Source organism: Pseudopodoces humilis, chromosome 5 (assembly GCF_049639895.1).
Source record: "Pseudopodoces humilis isolate 2021_Gansu_Grassland_sample_001 chromosome 5, ASM4963989v1, whole genome shotgun sequence".
Classification (NCBI taxonomy): domain Eukaryota; kingdom Metazoa; phylum Chordata; class Aves; order Passeriformes; family Paridae; genus Pseudopodoces; species Pseudopodoces humilis.
Window position 1 is genome coordinate 25070554 of NC_142204.1, and position 16646 is coordinate 25087199.

At 43.4% G+C, this 16646-nt stretch overlaps 1 protein-coding gene across 1 annotated transcript; it reads right to left on the reverse strand.

Annotated features, from left to right (window-relative positions):
- Positions 1–206: 206 nt before the first annotated feature.
- On the reverse strand, positions 207–16375 carry DESI1 (desumoylating isopeptidase 1). Its single transcript, XM_005527668.3, has 6 exons — positions 16068–16375; positions 7053–7074; positions 6071–6140; positions 5304–5413; positions 4442–4564; positions 207–3309 (listed from the first exon to the last, which is right to left on the reverse strand). The coding sequence occupies exons 1-6, from the start codon at positions 16339–16341 to the stop codon at positions 3216–3218; spliced, it is 693 nt and encodes a 230-aa protein (XP_005527725.2). The 5' UTR covers positions 16342–16375; the 3' UTR covers positions 207–3215.
- Between the last annotated feature and the right edge of the window lie 271 nt (positions 16376–16646).

Consider the following 16646-nt stretch of genomic DNA (forward strand, 5'->3'; position numbering starts at 1 on the left):
TCCCAAACTTAAGTAAGAGTATTGCCTTTGGCCAGCTCTAGCAAAGGGCAGTTGCCACCACTACTTCCAGCAGCAGCACCTGGCACAAACTGCTTGGACAATTTCTCATGCTGCACTTCCCAGGTGGGACCAGAGCGAAGATAATGACTTCTGGTCAGATGCATTGGCTGGGCAGCTGTGTGGACACATGCATTCAATCAGAAAAATGTCTTGTATTTCTTTTTATTGTAATAGAAAAAAACCCACAAGTAAACCAAAACATCACTTTCTGCCTAAAGACATTATTAACATTTTTAAAATGGCACGGGGGGGAACCTCAGCAATGCAAGACAGAATATTAAGTGTGGGCAGGAGGGTTCTGTTCCCTTTCAGGAGTTCAGTTTCCCTGCCCCTTTGTCCATTAGCTGGCTGAAGTTCATCACCTATATACATTTACATACACTTCTCAGTCTAGCTTGTTTTTAGCTGGGTGGAACATTGAGGGCACAGTCCTGCAATTTACACATAACCATCTTTGGAGAAGACAGGTTTCCTAACAGTCCTACAGGGTACGGGGGTCTCATTACCCAGTAAGACCAAGCAAAGAGGATTCCCTCTTACAGTTCTTTTGCCACAAAACACAAAAGTAGGTTCTGAGCCCAAGAGCTCTTTGACTATTGCAAACAACACACAGCTGAGTGAAATTTTAAGGTCACCCAGTGACCTTAAAGTAAGAGCATTATCTCTGCAAAAGGGCTGCTCAGGAGGGGAAAACACAGATTGCAAAATGCACAGGGTGAATGTATTTCTTTTCTTTCCTGCCCCAAGAGGATGCAACAAGTCCTGAAGTAGGCAGCCAAGCAGCAACTAGGCTCAGGACATCCAAAGTTGTGGATATACAGGGCATATCTTCATTGTGTAAATGTGTGGGGTAGAAACCATGGCACCAGTGCTTCCATCACAGGCAGCTGTGCCTGAAGCAATAATTTGCTGAAAGGCAAGCAAGCACAGCTGTGCTGCTTGCAGGTACCAAAGGAGCCCACCAGGATGTTGGGCTGCACCGTGTCAGCTCAAGTGTACCTGCTCAACTGAGGAAGCTCCAAGATCTCTAACATGATCTACAGCATTTTGTGGCACAGTCATGTGTGTATTAAGATGAAAGGCTGGTTGCTCTTCTCAAACATGTATGGAGATGACATATATACTAGACAGGAAAACTAAGTTATGGCTTAGCAAAACCAAACACCGATCCTTCCTTCAGGATCATCAAAAGATATTCATAATGGGCTTTCATAGACCATTTTCTGCAAACAGGACATTTGGAGGGGGTAAGATTGAAAGCTTTTGTATAAAGCCATCTGTAGTAACTGCTACAGTTATCTCCAAGTCTATCAAATGAAATGCTTAAGGAGAAGTTGATGGCACAAACTGAGAATGACAAGGAAAAGGAGCAGCTGGGCTGCAGGGTCCACTGCTGTGCACTGAGAGCAAGTAAGTATGAAACAGCAGAATGGCCTGACAATAGCCTGTTCCCATCTGTGCACTGGCTCCACAATGTGCAGGACAACTGAGTATTTGACAGTGACTGCAAAAAATTGCAGTTTTCCTTCTATTCCAGCCCCTCAAAAATACAAACCGTTATAGTCCACACAGTGTAACAGTGTGGGAAATTTATCAGTCTGCATTATTCTGGGAGACAGAACGCAGCAGATAAAAGACACCTCGTTTAGGTATGTAAGAAGTTTCCAGTGCAGGAAGTTTGAGATGCAGGACTGAACTTGCAGCAATAGTTTTCACAACAAAGCACTGGACAAAGGGCTATACATTTGCATAGATGCTTTGTTGGCAGCATCTGGGATGTGCAATCCCCATTTAAGGAGCATCAGCATTGTTCTGGGGTTTGTCTGATGTCTTTCTTATATTCCTTCCTAAATTTAACTGCTACAAAATTGTTCAGGAAAGCAGTGTATATACATGCATGAAAAGAAAACATTGTGCCTATTTTTTCATTCCCCTGTTCTTTCCCACTGCAAGTAATTGCAAAGCTCTAAAAATCTTTAACTAGAAGATGCAGTATTGATATAACCAAAGGTTAATCTAAGGACAGGACTGCTTCTGCATGTACTCCAAGAAACTCAGTTTCACAGAAAAGCTTAATTTTACTCTTCCTCATTTTCTTTACATTTGGGGAGACCTAGCACTTATTTCTCTTAAAGAGAGCCATGATATGCTTGACTGCTTTGGATAGGGCAGCACTATTAATGAAACTTGGAACTCCTACTGTGTCTGCAGTTGGATATTGAAGGCAGAAATTGGTCCAACTGGTATTATCATGCAGTTGCCATGCTACTCCTGCCTTACTGTACCGTAACTCTGGCTTTGGAAGGAAAAAAAAAAACAAAACCAAGAAAATATAGTTCTTATGCATTAACAATGTCTGTCTATATGCTGATAAGCTTATGTGTGAGAAAAGGAAACATTTCACTTCATTTTACTTTGACCTGAAATTTGTCTCTACCACTTCTGCTCATGAGATTCTGTTCAGCTGGTTCTTTCCCATAACTCTTAGATCTGGCATTACAAGGCTCTTGGTAACCTTCAGCTCCAGGTTCCCTCCCACCACAGCAAGTCCCACTGAAGTTCAGCTTCTGAGTGTGACACTGACACATGGTTCAGCTTTCTCGCCTTTCCCATACACGTGCCACTGCAAATATCCTAATCAGATGAGTTCAGCTCTTCCCCTGAGCAAATGTCAGTGAAATATGCAGACTAATCCTGGGATACCTTCGCTTCCTAGGCTACCAGTACCTGCTCTGCTTTTTTTGCTAGACTTTAGCAAATACCCCCAAAATAGAAGCACTGACAAGACAAAGACATGCAAGTCTGCAAGGGATGTCCACGACATCCCCTTATTTACTTCAAGTTGTGTCATGGGCCGCTGAATGCTCACAGAATGAATTTCCACTTACCAGCACAGGAGTTATGTAGAAAGTGTCAGCCTACTTGGGCAAGACAGCGTTTATAAATTAGTATAATACTATTAGAAATTATGGCAATATTTTTGGTAGCATTGTCTTACATGCACCCTGATAAATTCTCTCCCCAGGAAATTTTAAAACTTGTCTTGTAACTTCTGTAGAGTTAATTCTCATGAGAAATTATAAAATAGAAATCTGGTAGATTCATGTTTAAAAAGGAAGAGGCCTGGTGAGGCTGGGCACACTGGGTCACTCCTGTTAGCTCTGTCCATTATGTCTGCTGAAGGTATTTCCTCCGGGTGGCTGGATCTGGATGGAGTCCAGGAGGGGCCTTAAAGCTTGTCCAAAAGGTCTGAGAAGGTAAAGAAATAAACATCTCAAATAGTTTACTTGGTCAGCAACTCCCATTTACCTCTGAAGTACAGTCACTTCTTAGAGTTCAATCAAACCAACATTCTAGAAGCAAATTTGAAGACAAGACTTCCAGTACAAACTAAAGCAAAATAATTTAACCTATTAGTTTACCCTTCAATAACTAAGAAACTTAAACATGATTTTATATAAGGTAGTTCTGAGTCCTAACATGCCTAGTCTGCTAATGTAATACTGTCTGAAACCAGCTCTCAGTAATTCATTCTACTTAAGTGTGCAAACAAAATCCCTATTATGCAACTGCAGTGTTCCATAAGTACATCAATATTGAGACCTGCCAAAAGAATAGCCTCTAGCTTACTTAAAATACAATGGTTCAACACTCCCAGAATAATTTCTGTTGCAATCTGTAGTACCTGGTTTATCTTTCAATAGGACTCACTCTGTTACAGACTTTATCTGATTTTGAGAGATCTGAAGGGATAAGAGTCCAGGGTGGAAGACACATGTCTCACAAATGATGTGTTATACCACTGTTAATAGAAGTAAGACCTAAATGATGGAGCCCACATCATCCTACTGGGATCCTCACCAGCTGAGAGTTTAAAAAAAAAATCTGAATTACAAGGCAGGAATTCTTAATTTCCTTTTTTTCCCATATCCTCTTCCACCCAATCTTAGTTTCAAAACTGCAGCATTAATTTTAAAATTGTACCTCCCCTGCCTCTTCACAAGCAAACTGACACCTCTGCTGCCATTATGGTGCTTAGAGAAATGACTTTTAACAGATACTGGCTGTCTAAGAGGGAAAAAAACCCCTTGCACTGTTTTCTGAAACTTTCCAAGCTTGTCTGGTCACATATAAGAGACCATCACAAAGTAGCTAGTGTAAGTTAAAGGCAGAATGACAACCTTCTCCTGTCTTTTGGAACACCAGCGCCAGTTAGCACTTGTCATACAGTGTTGCAAGTGTTGATGCAAAGAAAATTCCATCCTCTCCTTAATCTTATGCTGGTTCTCAGACAGATCCATCAGAAACTGGTACTGCTGGCTCTGTCAAACGTTTAAGCATTAGCATGAAGCAGCCAGAGAGGAGGGGCATCCATACTCACGTGGCAAGAACTTCAGATGGAAGGTCAGTGATGTAGGAAGGGATTTTTTTTCCTGTCAGAAACTGTGCCACTTCATTACTGAAGGTGTTGCAGTTATGTTCAAAGAGGTTATAAGACTCTCCTCTGTGCCACAGAAAATAAATTGAAACAAAACCCAACAGATTCAGCAGTAAATCTTACAAACAGAAAAACTTACACCTGTACATCTCCTTACATTAGCACTTCCTCGCCCCACCCAAAGAATTCCAAGGCAAACAGGTAAAATACATACATCAAATCACCCTCAAATTCAATTGAATCAGGGTGGAAAATGACATCTCTCTGCATTCCTGAATTTAATACAACCATTTTTGGGACAATAGGTGAGGTCAGGTTTCTTCAATTAAAACCACGGTAGCAGTAATGAGAAATCACAGGAATTATTGACTCTGAAAGACAGCCAGAACACTAAATGTTGTGGTTTCCTATTCTTGTGAGAAGCAGAATAGACTCTTTAACAGTCAAGACCTTGCTTCTACTCAAGTGAAAACTGGCAGCTTTACTACAGTGACTACCTATGACTCACAGGGCAAACTGCTATTTACTGAGAGGTTTAATTTTCCCTGGTGATTCTCTCAAAAGCATTTCAGGCATTATTCGATTTTACAAAAAACTGTGTGAAAGACTTCCCAGAAGAATGCTTCTTTCCCAGACTAGAAAGTAGCTCCTTGCGTTTATTGGTGCATCAGTCCAGTCCATATTTGAAGAGTACCAAATGAGAGAGTAAGCGGACAGAAGTTGTGAGCTGGATTGATTTCATAACACCTTCCTCCACTCTGCACCTTTTTGGTATACAAGTTTACCAGTACAAGCTGTTACTTACCGGAACATAGATTCCCCCAAAGAGGAAAGGTATTCCAGAAAAATTTCTTCAGTGACTTCAGTGTTCCCCAGATCAACAACTGTGTCTGGAGGACCAAGAAGTGTCCCTCCCTGTAAAAAAGAACAGCCAGAAGATAATGTTAAATGATCTGGCTGATTTTTTTTTGAGTTTTGAATTTATTCTACTGAATACAGCTATTATGGTTTGTCCAGGCACAAAAGAAGGAACTTTTGGTGTGTTTGTCAAGAAAAAAGCCCTGCTAGCCTCCCTTGTTCTGCACTCAAGAGAATGAAAAGGAACATGCAACTTCCATTTCAGCTGGTAAATTTGGCTCTCTGGGCTGAAAGCTCTAAGATATGGCAAAATTTTGCTTTAGAAGCATGGCCCATCCATTTTACCTCTTTAAGAACAGAAAGGTCTGAGAAAATATCATAGTTTGGGGCTTTTTTTCATCCTTAAAAAGTCTGCATGCAATATTTAATGACACAGAATTGGACAAGGTGTCACTGGCAAAGCAGTTGCAGAAGGTGTTCTGGATAGATAGACTGTACCAGAAGAAGCAAACTCCAACCTGAACTGGGTTGGGCTTAAACCATGCTCCCTTTACCCTCAGTACCCTCAGTACCGTGGGAAACCATGACAAGCAGCTGGCTTCAGCATCTGTCTGAATTTAGAAGTCTTTTGCTGCTTTTCTAAAGGACAGTAACACAAGCAATTCTGATCAGGTAACTCTATAAAAAATTATTAGAAAATTAAGTTTAGCTTACAGGTGCACAGCTGGAGATTCCTCCACTGCCATAGAAGAATTCATCCTTATGGACTATTATGGAGGTGTGCCTGCCACAGAGAACAAAAGAAAAAGTTGAAATAAAGGAAAAAGTAAATAGCCTAGTACATAAATCACTGATAAATTTATGAGCTCAAGGACATAATGAAGGGAATAACTGAAAGAAAAGGTCAATGTGTTTCTGTGAGTGGGCACAGGATCTGCTGGGACATGAATGGATATGGAAGCAATGATTATCAAGCCTACTGTAATTCTGCAAGCAGTTAGGAAAGAACAGGTTTAGCTAAGAGCCCAGGCACGAGCCTCTCTCAGCTAACGGGCTGAGGGTGAGGTCAGCCCTCAGAGATGGAACTAGCCCTGCTATCACACTGACAGAGACTTCTCACTGGCTGAGAAGCTGGTAGGACAACCACTGGAGATGGATCAGTAGAAAGGAAAACAGATGGACAAGGGTTTAGGAGTTTTCTTGCCTCTAAAAAAAACCCCCAAACCCGAACAAGCCTTCTTCATCTGGTATCAAAATTCTTGGTATGAAATATAGGAAATTAGAGGTTTTTTTTGACTGAATACAGATGCTGCTCTCATATGGCAGAAGACTTGATCCTGTAATACCTTCTTCCCACCTACTCTTTTACTCTCATGTTTAGTGATGCCTGGAATTATAACACAAAGTGCTTGGGACAAGGACACGATTTTACCCTTGAAAAAGTACACAGGTGCACAAAAACACAACTACTAACAACACCCTTTTCCATGGGGTCCACTGGGCTTTGAACAGTGGTTTTACTAGCACCTGACTGAACATCATCTTACTGCCAGTCTGTATTCAGGAACAAAAAGTTTCTCGGTCTCTCTTCCACAACAAAATATTCTTAAGATCTGAAGCATATATAATTGCATATTGAAAATACTTCCTACACCAGTGTTATTGCACATGATGCAGTTTAAATCTAGTCACTTACCAGATGCCATCCAGCTGTTTCCCTGTATGCAGAGAAAAGAAGAGTTATTAGCAATGTATTTTCCAGATTTCAGCCTACGTTCTGTCAATCACTTAGGAACCATGCTTATCATGACAGCAATACCAAAGGTTTAATCCAGAGTTGCTTCTAAAAAGTCCAGAATGTCTTTCAAATTAACTGCTCAATCCACACTACTGTTGTACTTCTTCCCTCCTGGCAGGCAGAGGTAGCAATACCATCCTATCCTGCCAGTGCTTACCTTCTTTAGGTGTTTTCTCTACAGACCAAGAAAGAAAACATTTTCCTAAAATTAGAGTCTTCAATCAGGAGCAGAAGAGTTGAATTTGACAGATTTCGTAACTACAGGCTGCTAGCCAGCAGAGTGTATTATTCAGTTCTCGTTTTCAGTAACTGATGAGAGGTCTGACAAACACATGACCAGTGGTGGTAGCCTCTATAATGTATTCCATAATTTCCTCCTTTCCCTCCCTCTCCCTGCCCTTAAAAATTAGTTTAAGTGGGAGCTGAGGTAGAAAAGTGCAGCACTGAAATTTATAGTTACCAAGCTGTGTGTTTTGCAGAACACAGAAGCAAAGACTTGCTTCAGGCACCACTACACCGATAATATAATTGTGTCTCAAAGAAAAGGTCCCTTTCAAAATGTGTTTCCAGTTTCCTAGAAGCAGGAGACCTAAACCTCTCTTCTGTTCATGGCAGGATCTCAAGATTAAACCTCTTTCAAAAAGGTCACCAGCTTTTATGGCTCTAGGCTTATTTTATTTTTCATAACCTAAAGTCTTGGTCCCTGGTACCCTTCCTTTGGGAGCTTGTAGGGTGCCAGTGGATGCTGTGGGAGATGTGTTATAACTTTATTTCCTGAACAGGGAGCATAACTCCCAGAAAGCAGATTTAGAACAGAAAAACTACATGCATGCCAATATTTGGTATTCTCTTGAACCCAAGCACTAGACTGAGTACTCCTTTGCCACAAGAAAAAGCAATCACGAACACATTTTTTTTACACTCAAGTCTGAAGCAAAATAAGTACCTGCTTCAGATGAGAGTCATGGAAGAGCAGAGACAGGGAAAAGGCTGTTGTGACAATAGAGACATCATCTGAAGGGAGCACATGTAGTTTTGAAGCAGGTGGACAGATCTGTCACTCCCATGGAACACAGCCAGGCAGCAACCACATTCCCTGTCAATCCATTGCAGAGAAACGTAGGCTTGGAGTAGGATGAAGGCCAAAAGAGAATGGCAGTAATGACATTGTTGCAGTATCTCAGAAGCATCTGCTGGTCCTTTAAAATGTCCCACTGTTGTGCTTCGTCATCCTTTGGCCCTTGTTCCACATCTCCCCATCAGAGGTTTCACCTTGCACTCTGGAGCTGCCAGCACCCATTGGCCCTGGAGGCTCAGCACCACAGGTGGCACTGGCCTCTGGTTGGCTTTACCCTTTGGCTTTGCCCAGTTAGCGTTCTGTGTATCTGTTAACAAATTATTACACATTTGCTCACAATAAATAAATTTTTCACTAGAAACTTGAACTTTATGTTTCAGACCAGAGAAACAAACCATTTCAAAGGTAGCACATATTAGAATTGTGCCTGCTCTTTGCATGCTAAATTGAAAGAGAACATTTTAATATTTACTTTCTCACACACCTGCAGCAAACAATAATGAAAGACTTTCCAGAGAGTTGCCACTTTGTACCTAGATTCTGTAGGAAGGTGCAAGAGCTACAGTAGATATTGACAATGTCACAGATGCTGCCAGGACCTGCTTGTGCAATCGCAACACCTACCTGAAAAGATCATTGCAGCAAAGGCTACATAATGTGCTGCTCTAGCAAGGTTGCAGCCTGCAATTCAAGGGAGGTGACTCTGTCCTCCAGTTTGACACTTCTGAGACCACATCTGGAGTGCTGTGTCCACTTTACTATCACCACAGTACAAAATACACTGATGTACTAGGCTGGAGCAGTTACTGTACTGAAGAAGAGATTAGAGAACCTGTGTTCATCCTCAAGAAGAGAAAGCGAAGAGTCTGTTTTCCTGTCTACAAATACCCAACAGGTATGGATGAAAGGGGATCCTTGCTCTACTCAGATATGCACAGTGAAAGGCAACAGGTGCTAGCTGGAAAATGGGAAATTCACAATTCAATAGGAAGCAGCGAAAACATTTATCATGAAGATGGTCAAACATTGGGGCAGGAATCCAGAGAGCATGTGGGATTTCAATCCTTGAAGACACTTAGAACTCTGCTGTCCTGGGCTCTGAAGAATTTGCTCTTGTTTGCTCTACCTTGAACAGGACTTCTAGAGGTCCCTTTTCACCAAAGTAGTTATCTGGTTGTATGTACAAAACCCAAGCAGAATTCTGGAATTGGACTTTGCTTTGGACTGCAGTCCAATCTTTACTGCTACACATGAAGTCTGTAGCAGTCCAAAGGCAGCAACTGTCAGGGCAACAACAGAACAGCTTTTGGCAAGCAAAGCTGCCTATCTTCACAAGGCAGGTCTGTCTGTGGCTGCTCAGCTCACCCAGTTTGTGCCAACACTGATTTGAAAATCTTAATGAAGCTGCAGACCCACTATTTTTCCTTGGCTCCTAGAAGTCATTAACCAAGCTGGCATTGTGGAAAACATACATCAGATCTGCAGCACTGCTGACAATAAGGCATCTCTGGTAGCTCTCCAGCCTGCTACAGACAAAATATAATCCCTTTCTTCCTGTGCTGGACTGTGTTTGGTCAGAGGTAAGAGTCTTTGATGACAACTCTGCTGGGGGAATCCCAAGCCTAAGAAACCTGCCATTATTGGCCATGTATGCATCAGTCAGAGACAACCAAGACTTTAAGAACTTTAAGTTAAGAACTTTTGGTAAGCTACTACAGTACCCCAGCTTCACAGGTTGGCTGTTGTTATTTCAACTCAAACTGAGCCACAGACAAATAAATCAATGGCCACCAGTTTCTGAGGAACTCAGGCAGCTGCCTTTCCTGCTGCTCAGCAAGAATCTGTGTTGCTTGTTTGTCATGTAAGAGGTTACGTACAGACCTTCACAGATAATCATCTTCCTCCTGAGTTTTGCTCTGATGGGAATCCTGCTCTATGACTCTTCTTGCCCTTTCTCCCAGACTCAGACACTGCACAGAACAGGTGACAGCTCACCACCACTGCCAAGCCTGATAAGCTCAGGTAGAGCAATCAGGGCAGCCTGCACCGAGTTATGTTTTGCCCTCTGCCTGACATTGACCACTATACACAAAATATTTTGCCCAGAGCCTCTGAAGGCTTGATACACACAAATGCCCCAACAGCATGACCAAGCAAGGCGACAGCATTGCTATGAGTGTTAAGACAGAAGTTGTATCCGGGCCTTGCAGCAACACTTTCCAATAAAGCTGCTTCTGGCAGCACTGTCCAGCTTAAAAAACAGAAGCTCAAGCTTGCCATGAACCTCCCCAAATAATCCTATACTGCAATAAAGCTCACATCCCATAGTTAATTGAGTGGACTGTAAGAAGGGATTGCAAACACTATCCAGGATACTGGCAGATATCATGCTTCCTGTTCTTCCACTCCTTGCCCAACACTCCCAACTCCTGTGGTCACTGCAATGTGGGTAGAACTGTGTGTTGCTACTGCCAGCAAAACCAAGACATTTACTCATGACCTGAGGCTGTCCATTACTGTATAGAGAAGTCTGACTCTCCAGTAATTTCCACTGGAGCTGAAAAACCCTTTGCAGCATTAAATTGCAGGCATTACCTTTGACTCAATACCTACAGTAAAGCTAATTCAGAGGATGCACATGCTCATAATGCAGTTCTTTTGGGCACTTATTGTATCTGAAGGGAGGATATCAAGAGGATGGATCCAGGCTCTTCTCAGTGGTGACAAGCAATAGGATGAGGCAATGGGCAGAAACTGAGGCACAGGAAGAGCCATCTGGACATGAGAACTTCTTTACTATACAGGTGATGACACACTGGAATAATTGCCCAGAGAGGCTGTGGAGTTTCTCTCACTGAAGATATTCAAGAACCATCTGGACACAATCTTGTGCAATGTGCCTGGGATGACCCTGCTTGTGCAGGGAGATTGGACCAGATAACCCACTGTGGTTCCTTCCAACCTTACCTCTTCTGTGATCCAGGTGAAACAGCGAAACATCATAATGCTAACTAGGTTAAATATTTCAAGGGTCAGGAGGCTCTTGAACAGAAAAGGTTGGTGCAAATTTAGATATACACATTTAATCACACAACCTTGAATGCATATGGCCACGCTATCAGGTATCAACTCTCCCAGAGAAATTGCCTACGTGCCAGCTCAGCCTAAAGAAAATGTGAAGCAAATCAGCTTGGTTTGATCTGCATCCGTTCCAAGCTAATGCAAGTCAAGGTACCTTTTTTTCCCCCCACAGACTGTGAATATGGACATGAACAGCTACTATGTTACATTTGTGAGAGTTTAGGGGGATAGATAGCCTGTCTTTGGAAACAAGATCACTATGTCTTTTGACTGTTTATTTGCTTGAGCATGGTTTTGTTTTTATACTTTTTTATTTTTCCCTTATTGACGTGCTTCTGTGGCTCTTTCCTGAAAACACTCACTAGAACCTGGGGGAAGATGCCAGTTCAGCACAAATCAGTGCGCTTAAGCATCTCAAAGATTCAATTTGTTTCAATAAGGCAGACTAGCATCTAGCAAGTAAGCAAGTTTTTATATTTGCTGTTTTATTTTCTTTATAATGTTCATAGCTCAAATACTTTAATGGTGTTTACATGAGACAGAAACCTATGAGAAAAATAGAACATAAACAATTCCAGGACCCTCATCTTAGTCACAGGAACATGGAGAATGAAGTAGTTAGACTAGCTTCTTGTAAAATCAACTCAGGTGACTGTAATTGTTTGGATATGGGGAGATTCTGAAAGAAGAAGGAAGCCCATATAATTTTAGAATACAATTGAATGGGATTACTTCAATGTTTAGATTTGTCTGGAAGGCCAAGCACAAGGGCCATTAGACACTCACCAGTTTTCTTTTCATCACAGTAATTTATTAATCTTGAGGGCCAAACAATGTTGATTATTCCTGTGCATTTCAAATATCAAATGAAAGTGGCACTTGTATATTAATTCAAATTATTATACTGAAGGGCAGAAGAGTTCTGAGACATAAGGGAAGGAACGGTCTGTGCAGATGGGTACTCAGTTTACCCCATTTGGAGTTCAGGACATCCAACCCTCAGTGCAAGATCTACGCCTGCTTTTGAGTTGTTAAGAAATTATAGGAAGCTCGGTATCTTTAACAATATATCTCTGCAATGGATATGTAAGCCCCAGAAAGCCATAAAAGACTCTAAAAAAAAAAAAGTAGTGAACTGTTCTCCTGTGGAATCAGAAGTAATACAATTTGGTCAACCAACATGGGTATTTCTAGCAGTGCACTGCTTTGCATATTGTTGTAATTTCCCTAGGACAACTCATTAAGATTCCTGCCTTTTTTGAATAGAAAATTACTCTAATTAGGCAAGCACATAGTCAAGCACTTTCTTCTATATGCTACCCAGGGGTGCTCAACCAAAGCAAAAAAACCCATCTTAACGGAGAGGGAGGAGCCTGCTTCAATTCCCTTCTCCTTGAGGTGCCTAGAGAGACAGAAGTAGGCTATATTGGGGGAGGGTAACGCACATGATTTTCATGAAATCCTCAGCAAATGCTGGGAGCAAAGCTGATAGAATATCATGCTGAAGCAATTTAACACTGTTCAGAACAGATGGAGGAGAAGCAGAGAAATGTGCTGGCCTGGGAAAATGGAACCAAGCAGAAGGCACGTTCTTTCAGCAGTTACCTTTCGCTCCAATTCCCTCTGGGCCATTAAGTCCCTACAGCTGAATGCACCACTTAAAAATTTCAACCAAAACATACTCCCAGTCCACTCAGTTTATACTACATGGAGCCAAAGTTGTTGTGGTTAACCAAGCTTCCAGCTCACTCTGTGAATCACAAAAGCAGTAACCTCAGTTACAGGACAGGAGAACTTTGAGAGGTGCTAGACGTTTTTCTTTAAGCCAATGATGCAATAGGATTTTAATCTTCTTAAAGACTTCTCTGCCTTTGGACATCTATTTCAAAATCTGCACTGCAAGCTGAACTATTCCCTTCTCCTCTTTACCCTCCACAGAATCAGGTGGATTATGTTTTCTGTCTTGGCAACAGGAATCTTACTGAATTGAGGTCAACATTTCTTATATCACATAGTTGAACAAACAAATGTAGTCATGGACTGAGTCATGGGGGGAGAGGACCAAGAGTAGCTATTGAGAAGATGCAGTGTAGAGCAATATAAAAATTAAATGTGCTCCTTCTGATACCAAAGGCAATTGAACTACAGTTTTTCATCATATATACTTCAGAACAGAAATATTCACTAAATTACAGGAAGCTTACAGAAAATTAAGAATAATAAAAGCAGTCTGGGTAGAAAAAGAGTAAATTTGCCACAAAAAACAAAGACTGCCCAAGGGACAAGACTAAGTCACTAAAGCCTGCTATGAACTGTGCTAAACATCTCTCCCTTCCAGATTCATCATTAAACAACAACAAGAGAACTGATACTGGAAAAAGTCAGTATAACATTTAGTAGTGAGAGCTGATCCCTGAAGGCTGTGCTGACATAGTCCACAATACCTCTGGACCCTATTAGCACAACAGAAGACACAGTGCAGTGATGCTCTCACAGCGAGCAGTCTCATAAGACAGGACTCATCCCCCTCTGGCAAGGGGACCTGAGCTGCTGTTTTCAAGCCTGACAAAAATTGATTTTAGCACAATCAATTACTGTATTTATTTTTTTCTTTCTAAAACAAGGTACTTCAATTTAGGCGATACTACAGAATTATCACTCAAAGCAAAAGCACTGTTTCAAATTTGGCATTGATGAAAAGAATACTGAAAGTAGAGATGCCAAGTGTAAATCCTTTAAGAAATGCCTTCTTTAATTTCTATGACTTTCCCCAATGACCTACAGTTTATGAACATCACTAAGGAAATAATTGATATCGACCATCTGAAAGTTGATATACAGAGAAATAGCAAGAGTTTTTTTGTTGTTCTTTAAGGAAAAAAAGGTCTGTGTATGATGTAAGAGGAGTATTCTCTTGATCACTTGGCTTTTGGGGAGGTTTCCAAAATCATCTGGAACAGAGCTGAGTGTGAATGCACAGAAGACACAACTTAAAGGAAGGAAGAAAGAAAGAATGATTTGTTTTATGAACAATCATGTCACTGGATCCACACAATCTCAAATGTTCTGCAGTCTGTATTGTCACTGTGACCACGCGGGCCTAGCTGGCCACGTTCCATGAACACATCTGAACTCAGTTACCAGGCAGTACTAGCGAGTAGCACTTCCCCTACTACCCAGAAGTGTTCAGGTTTTTAAGCTTTCCTTTTCACTGCTCAAACTCCCAGAACTTTACCACCAAACAGTATCACAAGCACAAAGTTTTCAAGTTGTTGTTTGAATAGATTAGAAAGCATTAAAAATGAAGTCATGGACTATGTGTTTTTATGTGGAAATTCAGAAAGCTACAAGATCCCAAAACTGACTTTGTAGGTGAGAAGGGAGCTAAAAAGCCTTTGCTTGATCTACGTGAAGACTGGCACGGAGATAATTATAGTGGCAATCTATCTCTATTACAGTCTTTGCTTGGACCAACACTTTGAAATAAGAGTGGTTAAATTCTACTCAACTCAAGCACAGGTAAATCATGCACCCAGGTAGTCTCAAGATTTATAACTCTTAGCACATGATAAAATATGGCTATTTCACCTGACAGGTGAAAAGCTACTTCCCTAAGGGCTACAACAGAAGCAACTCTGACCACATAAAAAGTTTTGAGGTTATCCAGTGCAGGAAACACACATCTCCCAAAGTGGTTGCTGCTCTCTGGATAACAGAACACAATACACATGATCTCTGTACTATTTTCTTCTCAACTTTACAAACTTATCATTGACCTGCATGAAACCTCATACTAAGAACTGTTTGGACTTTCATTTTAAGCTTGCGGGAAATCACAGAATCTCCTCATAGGGCAGATGAGCAAAGTGAATGCCAACAAACTGTAAAACAAGATTACACAGAGCCATCTGTTCAGACACTCAAGCCTGTTGAGAAGTCTCATCCCACACAGACTGCTGGTCTGACACGGGCCAGGATCTACTCGTAACAGGTATAAAACACTATCTTGTTGCATTCCTAATTCATGCTTCCAAAACGTCAAGCAAAACCTGTTTCCTTTCCATCCCAAGCTTCAGGTTCGGTTGGAAACGCACACAATCTCGACGAGACATACAGCAGACTCCTACAAACTCTCTGAAGGAGAGGGCAGATGGCTGCACATCACCAGCCCAGCCCGGCCTCGGCACAACATGGAGCCGTTCGAACTCAGTAACCTTGTAAACAGCAGGCGCCTTTCTTCAGCTCAGCCTTCGGGCCGCGGCGCCGCAGCAGCCGGGGAGTCGGGAGCCGAGCTGTCCCTCACCTAAGGGGCCAAGGAACACTTTTAAGCTGCCGTCAGTAAATTCCTTCCGCGCAGCGGCAGCGGGCGGCTGGGGAAGAAAAGGCTGGACCTAGAGCCGCTGGATCTGCCGCACTGACAAAGCTCGTCCCGAAGACAGCGGAGTCAGGAATCCTGCAGCCAAACCCCGCTGTGTTCCCAAGCCCCGGGCCCCCGTGCCAGCCCTGCACATCCCAAGCCGTGCTGCGCCCGCCGGACACCGCCGCCGCCCGGTGCGCCCTCAGAGAACCTGCCCCGGCGGGCCGCTCCCTCAGGAGAACGAAACCGGGCGGGGATCGCCATCCCCGGGGCAGGAGACGGCGACTTCGGCCCCGTTTCCCGGTGCGGCAAAGCCGGACCGCGGCGGTCGGTTGCGGAACGCGAACCCCAGCAGGCGGTGGTCGGGGCGGCCCCGGTGCCCCCGCTGTGCTCTTACCCAGCATGAGGGGGCTGAGGCGCCGGGCCATGCCCTTGGACAGGTCGTACACATAGAGCTTCACGGGGTGCAGCGCCAGCGGCTCCTCCATGGGGGTGTGGGCGCGGCCGCCAGGCGGCAGCCGGAGCCCTTGCGGACAAGGTTGAACGGCCCTTCCCTCCGGGAGACGGAGGGGAACAGAAGAAAAGGGCGGCCCCGGTGCCGGTCCCCGGCACAGCGGCACCAGCCGTGAGGTGACAGACGGGGAGGAAGGGGTGACACTCTCCGGGCGCATGCGCGGCCGCCCCGCACCTACCGGGCCGCCCCGTCACTGCGCGACAGTGCCAGGGGACGGAGCTACAGCCTGGGGCGGGGCCGGACAAGTTCCGCTGTCATTGGCTGAGGCTCGGAGCCGCGCGCAACGCGTGAGATCCTTCCGCCCTTCTCTACCCCACTGCAGCCAATCCGCGCTGAGGGGAGGGGCGCCTCCCCGGGTGGGGGCGGGACTCGGCTCATTCCCTCTCTCGCCATTGGTCAGAATTGTTACGGGGGCGTGGCGATCTGGCGAGCGGCGGTTGGCTGAACGTGAGTGGGGCCGTG

Coding starts and splice junctions, on each gene's coding strand:
- DESI1 (XM_005527668.3), bottom strand. CDS start 16,341: ATGCGCCCGGAGAGTGTCACCCCTTCCTCCCCGTCTGTCACCTCACGG. Junction 5,414..6,070: donor GAATCTCCAGCTGTGCACCT/GTAAGCTAAACT, acceptor TCTTTTTTACAG/GGAGGGACACTTCTTGGTCC. Junction 4,565..5,303: donor TTGGGGGAATCTATGTTCCG/GTAAGTAACAGC, acceptor TCTGTGGCACAG/AGGAGAGTCTTATAACCTCT.